Source organism: Mauremys reevesii, linkage group 10 (genome assembly GCF_016161935.1).
Source record: "Mauremys reevesii isolate NIE-2019 linkage group 10, ASM1616193v1, whole genome shotgun sequence".
Taxonomy (NCBI): domain Eukaryota; kingdom Metazoa; phylum Chordata; order Testudines; family Geoemydidae; genus Mauremys; species Mauremys reevesii.
In genome coordinates, this window is record NC_052632.1 from 15,515,560 (window position 1) to 15,526,330 (window position 10,771).

Consider the following 10,771-nt stretch of genomic DNA (forward strand, 5'->3'; position numbering starts at 1 on the left):
TGTGACTTTTCAGAGGCTCCTACTTCATTCACTAAGTGTATCCTCTAAATATCTAGTATTGTACTGCCATCCAAATCTGATCCATATATATTATTTCATCAAGATCTAACAGGCTGCTCATATACAAGCTGCCAGATAATGCACCAAAAATACTACAGACTAGCTTGTAAACAAGTCTTTTTATTGACTTCAGTGGGCTTTGGATCAGGCCCATACTGCCTAGATTTGCACCTATGCCCACTCTTACTTTACCAGGTGTATCTAACTCAGTTGAATAGAAAAAAAATGTTTTTTTCAGAGATGAAACTTGGTAAAAATAAACTTTCAGTCTAAGTATATGTTTCCATTTTAATATATTTTTCCAAAAACCCATTGGTCACATTTTAATTATAGAAGATATAAATAATTTATTGATTTCAAATAAACTTTTTTTCACTTGGCCATTTTAAAGCATCTCTTTAAACAAATAAATCAAGTGGTCATTGCAGGTGGAAAGAACACCGTGCATATGAAGAACCTTTTTAAAAACAGAAATTATTACACAGATGCCATTGTACTGATTAGTAAATATATACACACATTTTAAATGGCTGGTCCCAAGTGATCATTTGATCCATCTCATGAATTTGCATGTACTTTCATGAGTGAGTGTTTTAGCCCCTTTATTTAAGAAGTCTACTGCTGATAAAGTAAACAACAAAATGCAATAAAGTAAGAAATTTAATTCACAAAATTTTTAAAATTCAGAATTAAAACTGATACTGCTCCTAACCCATTGGATTATTGTAGGTGAAACAATGCACATCTTTGAAGGTGCATCAGAGAAGATAGACACGGAACTGCTCTCTGTCTCTCCTAGAGGTGTTCTCTCCAGGTCAGGGTTGAGGCATATTGGGAGTCAGTTCTGTACCTCTTCGATAGCAGGAGGACTCCAGTCTTTACTGTTGTCAAATAAGCCAGCACCTAAACATTTACTAGTAAATATATAAATTAAAATATAATGTAAGCAAGAAAACATGTCCTTAATTCTAGAAGGCTTTTTCATTTTCCTCTTGCTTGAAGAAAGCCACTGCAATGTGTCTTGTGGCAACATCCAGTTTACATGGGGAAGGCTGATCTCCATCTGGTCAATAGTACTGACTGAAGAAGGAAAAAGCATCCATGATTTTTGCTTTAATGTTGAATAAGGACAGCCATGATCGTTTTTCCTCAAACATAGTTAGGAAGCCATTTTCCTATGGAGAAGAATATGTACAGTCTGGTTATAGCTTTAAAATAATGAGCTTGTGAAAAATGCACCATTGTTTCATGATCGCAGGAGGCTTTCAGTTCAATAGAGCTGTTGAGCCTTTATTCCCATAGAGGCAGGTTTACAGACAACTACCTCGGAAAACTGAGCTTTAAAAACAATAGCTGAAACTATTTGCAAATCATGCAAAGCCTGTCTCATCTCCAGGTCATAACATGGCCAAATTTGCTCCCTCCCTGCCTACTCCCTTCTGGGGAAAGTTTGTTATTTAGGTTGGATTTAAACTTTGTGGTTCGGGCTCATTTCTGCAAGTAACATAACTGTCCGTGTTTCAGTTTTAATATGCTTATAAATATTCCCCCTTTAAACCTTCTCTTTCTGATGTTATGAGGTACTTCTTGAAAATTCCAGATACTGTGAGAAAAAAATGTCAGGAATAGATGGTGACCTTAAACAGGTTTGACTGAAAGTGGCAGGCAAAGGAGCTTCTATAAACATGATGTATGAAGCACCACTAACTCACTACAACTGTTGCCCAACAGAAATAGAGCAAGAGCAAGCTAGAGAAAAGTGTGGGAAAGGATAAAGACAGTAGTAAAAGGGGACAGCTGAGAAAAGAGAAAATAAGTCTGATTCTGGGCTCATCTACAATGGTATAAATCAAGAGTAATTGCACTGGGCGAAGAATCGGGCCCAAAGAGGCGATATGAAGAGAAAGTGACATTTGCATATATATACACCCACAAAATACCAGGGGATCTCAGGCTCTGATGGCATTTACCATCAACTTCCCCAAAACTCCTACAGAAAATCAAACTTGCGTGATGAAACCCTGCAAAGCAGAAGAGCGGAATTTCCTATAACTTTCCTCTGCATCAGCACAGGAACTTTCATTAAATGGTCATATATATGAAGCTGGAAAAAGAGACCTATCGTTTGTCAAATATTTTACTTGTATTTGAAAAATAACCATGGGGAAGTTCTAGGAATATCTCAGCCAATTTCTACTCACACAAGTAGTCTCAGTGCATGAATAAGGCAAGAAGGATTTAACTCCAATTATATTTAATTATCAGACTGTACAACTAAATTGACAGAGGATGAAAACCTGGCTGTATGGAGCTCAGTGGCAGAACTCCCATTGACTTCAATGTGGCCAGGATTTCACCTATAAAGATTTGCCTTTCCATTGACTTCAAAAGGCTTTGGATCAGGTTGGTCATAGCATTATTATTGTGTCCTTTCACTTTAATTTCAGTTTGGAAAGTGTACTGTAAAAATGATTCAGGGCTTACTTTAGTGGTTTATACTGTCACAAGCACCTTAAAAAGGTCTTGTATTTTCCTCTAATTTAGATCTGAAGCAAGATATTTGCTTTAAGTCTTAAGGAAGAATTCAAGATATAAAAGTTTTAAATAAAGCAAATGATAAAGCCCTGGCTAAGTTGACAATTCTTTTTGACAGTAGTTAAAATAACATTTTTTTAAAAATTTATTAAGGAAAATTCTTCTGATCTAGACAGCAGTGAAAAATGATTATAAAATACAGCACTGAAACTTACCCAACCTCCATTTGCCTCTATCCACTCAGCCTTGGTGTTTATAATGTACTCCGTGATGAAATAAGAAATCTGCTTTTTATTATCTCCTGTAAGCTGAACTCTGTGTTCTTGAAGCCTCTTAGAAAGAATTCCTCCAAACATAAATATTGTCAAAATTCGTCCCCAGTTAGTGTTTCCATCAGCAAATTCTTTATCCATGACTTGAGTGAAAATTCTTCTGGCAGCATCTACAGAGGTAATATCAAGTGTGTCCAAACATGATTTCAGACTCTCTTCATTTTCCTTTTGCAGAAAGGATGCAGCATTTCTTAAGACATGAGCAACTCTGCTTGGGGCTGGTCCAAGCTGTGGTTCCTGAAGAATGTATTTCAGATAATCTTGGACTAAATAGTAAACATAGCAGTACTCAGAGCTTTCCATTTAGAAGCAGGCTCAGAGCAAAGCACAGCCTTTGACCAGTGTGAAACTAAGAGCGTGAATGTAAGAGCTGAACTAAATAATTACAAGCTAGGCACTTGCATCACAGAAGTTCCTGTAAACTTTCCTTAAACGAATGTGTGGGTGGTGGCTATGAGTTCAGAAATGAAAGAAAAATTCTGACTGAGGTCAAAGAGTAGGAAAAAAAAACCCACCTTTATTCTAAACGATTCATTCAGGAAGTGAGGCCTTACAAGACTACATTAGTAGGGGCCACATCCTCACCTGGTGTAAATTGATGTAGCTCCAACGGACCTGTGCTGATTTACACCCATTGAGGATCTGCCTCGTTTTGCTTTTTAAAAGAAAAGTGCACACTATTGGAACACGCGACCCTTGAAAAATACTCTGCCACTGGCAGTGGCCAATGCTTCACTCTGGACTGCATGGAGATGGTGACTAAAGAGGGAACCCAAATCTGGTATATCTTTCCTCTTGCCTATGGAAGAAGGGGGTGTCAGCTCTATAAGATTATACCTCTGCCCTTATTCTCACAAAAGCCCTTCATGTGAGTGAAGATCAGGCTCTGACAATTGGAATGAAGTGACTGTGACAAAGTTCTTCCCCTACACAACTCCTCCATCTCTCAGAGAATCCAGGTATAAGAGAATATTGATCCAGTCAGCATTAAGTGATATGGCCTACTGTACTGTGAACACACACACACATTACAGGAGTTTTGACTGGGCAGCAGCTGAGAACGAGATAGACTCATAGACTTTAAGGTCAGAAGGGACCATTATGATCATCTAGTCTGACCTCCTGCACAAAGCAGGCCACAGAATCTTACCCATCCACTACTATAACAAATCCCTAACCTATGTCTGAGTTACTGAAGTCTTCAAATTGTGGTTTGAAGACCTCAAGCTGCAGAGAATCCTCCAGCAAGTGACCCATGCCCCATGCTGCAGAGGAAGGCGAAAAACCTCCAGGGCCTCTGCCAATCTGCCCCGGAGGAAAATTCCTTCCTGACCCCAAATATGGCGATCAGTTAAACCCTGAGCATGTGGGCAAGACTCACCCGCCAGCACCCAGGAAAGAATTCTCTACAGTAACTCAGATCCCATCCCATCTAACGTCCCATCACAGACCACTGGGCATACTTATCTGCTGATAATCAAAGATCAATTGCCAAAATTAATTGCCAAAATTAGGCTATCCCATCATACCATCCCTTCCATAAACTTATCAAGCTTAGTCTTAAAGCCAGATATGTCTTTTGCCCCCACTACTCCCCTTGGAAGGCTGTTCCAGAACTTCACTCCTCTAATGGTTAGAAACCTTCATCTAATTTCAAGTCTAAACTTCCTAGTGTCCAGTTTATACCCATTTGTTCTTGTGTCCACATTGGTACTAAGCTTAAATAATTCCTCTCCCTCCCTAATATTAATCCCTCCGATATATTTATAAAGAGCAAGCATATCCCCCCTCAGCCTTCTTTTGGTTAGGCTAAACAAGCCAAGCTCTTTCTGTCTCCTTTCATGACAGGTTTTCCATTCCTTTGATCATCCTAGTAGCCCTTCTCTGAACTTGTTCCAGTTTGAATTCGTCCTTCTTAACCATGTCTCTAGTTCCTCCATTTTGTTACCTAGGCTCCTCACATTAGTGTACAGACATCTTAATTTTTGCCATTTGGCTTCGCTGACATTCTTTACCTGGTTAGGCACAGACATTCTACCACCAGCATCACCTATTAGACTGGTATCTACACTACCCTTCCTCCTTATGTCAATTCTTCTGCCCACGGCTGTATCCTCTCTTACTTTGTTTTCTTCCCTCTCAAGGTTAAATTCCGGCGTGGAGATTACCTGGACATCTCCCATCCATCTCCCCCAAATTCCTAGTTTAAAGCTCTCTTAATCAGTTGGGCGAGCCTCCATCCTAGAAGTCTATTTCCCTCCTTACTCAGATGAAGTCCATCCTGAGAGAACAGTCTTCTGTCCATAAATGCTTCCCAGTGGCCGTACATCCCAAAGCCCTCCTTATAGCACCACTGCCTGAGCCATCTGTTGATCGCCATAATCTTGTCACACCTTTGTTGCCCTTCTCTAGGAACCGGCAGAATCCCACTGAAGATCACCTGAGCCTCGATTTCCTTAAGCGTCTTCCCTAGTCTGGCATAGTCTCCCTTGATATGTTCCAGCGAGAATCTAGCCATATCATTCGTTCCCACATGAAGGACAATCAACAGATTCTTTCCCGCTCCCGTTAGGATCCTTTTCAGCCTCAGGTCCACATCCCGTATCTTAGCACCTGTCAGACAGCACACCCTTCTGTTCTCTGGATCAGCTCTAGTTACAGGCCTGTCTATTCTTCTCAGTAAGGAGTCCCCAATCACATAGACCTACCTTTTCCTGGTGACAGTTTGATTCTCCGGTCTTGTGATTCTCCCTGCACCCACTGGCTGCAAGTCCTCTCGATTCCTATTCACCCTTGCAATCCTCCGCAACCCTTCCCGTATCCTCCTGGGGCTCATATTTGGTGTTGTCTCCATTGACTCCTCCCCTCTTCCTGTAGGACTAGCAGCTCTTCTCTTTTTCCTTGCCCTCTCACCTTCAGCGACCACCTGCTGTGCCCCTTCTTCATTTTCCAACTCTGCAAACCTGTTCCTGAGCTCTATTTCTCCTTCACTGGCCCGTCTTTTCCTCAGCCTGGTTCTCTTAGTCGCATGCTTCCACCGTCCACTTTCCTCACCCAGCAGTCTCTCCTCAGAATTCTTTGGTCTTGCTGCCATCTGCAAGTCTGAGCTTACCCTTCAGCCTCCTTATGTCTTTGCTCCATCATCTGCTCGAACCCCCTTCTAAACTCAACCAGAGTTTCCACCTGCATCTCCAGTCCTCGGATCTTTTCTTCCATCAGCTCTATCAGGCGGCACTTCATGCAGACAAAACTCTTTTCAGGTACCCCCTCCAGGATCATGTACATGCCGCAGCTTCCACATCCAGTCATCCTCATTGTGTCTTTCACTGCTGCCTCTGTATCGGTCATAGCCTTCCCACCTAAAACCTGTTAGTCCAAGAAACACAAAACAAAACAAACCCCCAACAGGCACCAGAACACTGGCAGACCACCACCCATTCCCTTCACTAGCCTGTCAGTTCCTCTGCCTAGGTCTCTTAGGGTATGTCTACACTACGGGATTATTCCGATTTTACATAAACCGGTTTTGTAAAACAGATTGTATAAAGTCGAGTGCACGCGGCCACGCTAAGCACATTAATTTGGCGGTGTGTGTCCATGTACCGAGGCTAGCGTCGATTTCCGGAGCGTTGCACTGTGGGTAGCTATCCCGTAGCTATCCCATAGTTCCCGCAGTCTCCCCTGCCCATTGGAATTCTGGGTTGAGATCCCAATGCAAAAACAGCGTCGCGGGTAATTCTGAGTAAATGTCATCACTCAATCCTTCCTCTGTGAAAGCAACAGCAGACAATCATTTCGCGCCCTTTTTCCCTGGATTGCCCTGGCAGACACCATAGCATGGCAATCATGGAGCCCGTTTTGCCTTTTGTCACTGTCACCGTATGTGTATTGGATGCTGCTGACTGACGCAGTACTGCACTGCTACACAGCAGCATTCATTTGCCTTTGCAAGATAGCAGAGACGGTTACCAGTCATATTGCACCGTCTGCCATTGTAAATTGGCGATGACGGTTATCAGTCATTCTGTACCGTCTGCTGCTATCATGGGTGCTCCTGGCTGGCCTCGGTGAGGTCAGCCGGGGGCGCATAGGCAAAAATGGGAAGACTCCCTGGGTCATTCCCTTCCTATGTTTTGTCTAAAAATAGAGTCAGTCCAGCCTAGAATATGGGGCAAGTGTACTAGAGAACCAGAGAGCACAGCCGCTCCGTGTCAGAGCCCTAGAGATCCCGCAGAAATGATGAGCTGCATGCCATTCTAGGGGGTGCCCCTGCAACAACCCCACCCGTTGCTTCCCTCCTCCCCCAACCCTCCTGGGCTACCGTAGCAGTGTCCCCCCATTTGTGTGATGAAGTAATAAAGAATGCAGGAATAAGAAACACAGACTTTTTAGTGAGATAAAATGAGGGGGAGGAAGCCTCCAGCTGCTATGATAGTCCAGGCAGGACATTAAAGGGTAGGGGGGGAGAGGAGACCAGCCTTCCGCTGTTATGATAGTCCAGGCAGTACAGAATCTTTTCTTTAGACATGACGAGGGGTGGGGGGGGGGCTAATGGAGCTCAACCCCCAGTTACTATGATGAGGATGGTTACCAGCTGTTCTGTACCATCTGCTGGGAATGACCAGGAGTCATTCCTATTTTTACCCAGGTGCCCCCGGCCGACCTCACCGAGGCCAGCCAGGAGCACTCACGGGCTGATGACGAGGACGGATACCAGTCCTTCTGTACTGTACTGTCTGCCATCGGGGAGGGGAGGGGAGAGGATGCTGCTGTTTAGCTCTCCAGCACCCCGTCTACCAGCAGCATGCAGTAGACATAGGGTGACATTGAGAAAAGGCGAGAAACGATTTTTTTCCCTTTTCTTTTTGGGGGGGGAAGGGTGTAAATTGACGACATATACCCTGAAACACCCGGGAAAATGTTTTTGACCCTTCAGGCATTTGGAGCCCAGCCAAGAATGCAAATGCTTTTCGGAGACTGCGGGGACTGTGGGATAGCTGGAGTCCTCAGTCCCCCCTCCCTCCCTCCATGAGCATCCATTTGATTCTTTGGCTTTCTGTTACGCTTCTCACGCAGCACTGTGCTGAGTCCCTGCTGTGGCCTCTGTCTATCATAGCCTGGAGATATTTTCAAATGCTTTGTCATTTCGTCTTCTATAATGGAGCTCTGATACAACAGATTTCTCTCCCCATACAGTGATCAGCTCCAGTATCTCCCATACGGTCCATGCTGGAGCTCTTTTTGGATTTGGGACTGCATCGCCACCCGTGCTGATCAGAGCTGCACGCTGGGCAAACAGGAAATGAAATTCAAAAGTTTGCGGGGCTTTTCCTGTCTACCTGGCCAGTGCATCCGAGTTCAGATGGCTTTCCAGAGCGGTCACAATGGTGCACTGTGGGATAGCTCCCGGAGGCCAATATCGTCGATTTGCGGCCACACTAACCCTAATCCAACATGGCAATACCGATTTCAGTGCTACTCCTCTCGTCGGGGAGGAGTACAGAAACCGGTTTAAAGAGCTCTTTATATCGCTATAAAGGGCCTCATTGTGTGGACAGGTGCAGGGTTAAATCGGTATAATGCTGCTAAATTCGGTTTAAACGCATAGTGTAGAGCAGGCCTGAGTGTCCCCTGCAACCTCCCCCTGTAAGCTCCCTCTGAAACGCCTCTGTTTACAGCTCTGTTTGCTGGCTGCTGTGCCGCTGCAGCTGTCTATGCTGCTGCCTGACTGGCTGGCTACTTTTATAGGACCCCTAAGCAGACAAGCCCCGCCCCCTAAACAGGGCTCAGCTTCTCTCCCAGCACACTGCCCCTAGTAGCCTCCACACAGACAAACTACAGAATACAATACACAAAATACAAAAACCTGCTTCTCCAAGAGAACTCCCTCTGAAACTCCCCTGTTTACAGCTCTGTTTGCTGGCTGCTGTGCCAGATATCGGTGCTCCCATGTCAACAGGGTGCTTGGGAGGCAGGAGAGAAGAGCAGGGTCTCTGAATGGTAGGGGCCAACAACCATGCCTTCCTCTACCTCTGACTTGTCCAAAAAGACACCTTTCAAAAATTAGAAGCCAAATCCTAATGAGGAAAATAGAAAGGAGCGTAAACTCTGGCAAATCCAGTATAAAATCCTGTATAAGGCAGGCCAAGAAAGAATCTGAAGAGCAACTAGCTAAGGACACAAAAACTAACAGCAACAAAATGTAAGTACATCAGAAGTAGAAAGCCTGCCAAATAGTCGAGGGGACCACTGAACAATCGAGCTGCCAAAGGAGCACTCAAGCAAGAGAAGGCCACTACGGGGAAGCTAAATGAATTCTTTGAATCAGTCTTCACTGCAGAGGATGTGGGGCGGATCCTCAGACCTGAGCGATTCGTTTTAGATGACAAATCTGAGGAACTCTCCCAGACTGAGGTGTGAGTAGAGGAAGTTGTGAAACAACTGATAAATTAGTTCCGAAGGAACTCGTGAAATTGCAGAACTATTAACTGTAGTATGTATTCTGTCATTTAAATCAGCTTCTGTACCAAATGATTGTAGGGTAGCTAATGTAACGCCTATTTTTAAAATGGCTTCAGAGGAGTTCCTGGCAATTACAACAGGCCAGTAACCATGTGGCAAGGGTGATTCAGTTCATATAGTGAACCTGAACTTTCAGAAAGCCTTTGACAAGGTCCCTCCCCAAAGGCTCTTAAGCAGAGTAAGCAGTCATGGGGTAAAAGGGAAGGGCCTCTCATGGCTCAGTAACTGGTTAAAAGTTAGGAAACAAAGGGTAGGAATAAATGGTCAGTTTTCACAATTGAGAGAGGTAAATATCAGGGTCCCTCAAGGGTCGGTAGAGGGACCTGTGCAGTTCAGCATATTCATAAGTGATCTGGAAAAGGGAGTGACAAAATTTGCAGACAATAAAAAATTACTCAAAATAGTTAAGTCCAAAGCTGACTGCAGAGAGTCACAAAGGGAGCTCACTAAACAGGGTGACTGGCAACAAACTGACAGATGAAATTCAATGTTGATAAATGCAAAGTAATGCACATTGGAAAACATAATCCCAACTATACAAACAAAATGATGGGGTCTAAATTAGCTGTTACCATTCAAGAAAGAGATCTTGGAGCAGAGGTGACCCATGGGCTTTTGAGGGGCCTAAGTGACTTCCCCCTCTAAATTAATGAAAACTATTAATACTTCAGAACCAGCCTGTCTGAGAGCATAAATGATTAATTTATGTTATTGTCAAGCAAAAGACAGTGGTGTGCTGCCACCTGCCCGCAGCAAGCATTTCTGCATGCACAGAAATGTTCCAGCAGTATAGGAAATAACGTCACAGCAGTTATCTGTTCAGGGTTTCTGTGTCTTGTGTCTGTTTGTATGCACAGTGAGGAACAGCAACACAATGGTATTTGTGCTCACCCACTGCCTCTCAGTATAAATGATTAGGTGATTTTTTTATTCTTATTTTATTTTTATTTTTTGCATCTCTCAGGGTATTCAGTCAGTCTAGAAACCTTAAACACTTCAAAGTTCCAAAGTTTTGGGATGCTCATCTCCTTACATTTCTCTTCTCCTAATCTTTATGTGACAGAGAAATAGAAGAGGAAATAGCTGCAGTAGGGTAACAGTTCTTAAGACAACTGAACCGGTTCACCAGACTGTGGGCAGGGGCCAGAATCTGTGCTGCACCTCTCAGGAGACGAAGCACAGATAGCACAGCCCGAGGGGTGGGGCTAGGGTGAGACCAAGCTACTCTTGCCCCATACATATTCTGGGATAATGTGCAGGCCAATGTGGATCCCAGCATAGAGGGGCTCCTCGAACTTGTAACAGCTTCTGCACAGCTGCCA

At 43.9% G+C, this 10,771-nt stretch overlaps 1 protein-coding gene across 1 annotated transcript; it reads right to left on the reverse strand.

The window, feature by feature from the left end:
* Positions 1-381: 381 nt before the first annotated feature.
* Positions 382-4,003, reverse strand: BCL2A1 (BCL2 related protein A1). Its single transcript, XM_039492338.1, has 2 exons — positions 2,811-4,003; positions 382-1,235 (listed from the first exon to the last, which is right to left on the reverse strand). The coding sequence occupies exons 1-2, from the start codon at positions 3,228-3,230 to the stop codon at positions 1,128-1,130; spliced, it is 528 nt and encodes a 175-aa protein (XP_039348272.1). The 5' UTR covers positions 3,231-4,003; the 3' UTR covers positions 382-1,127.
* Positions 4,004-10,771: the final 6,768 nt, after the last annotated feature.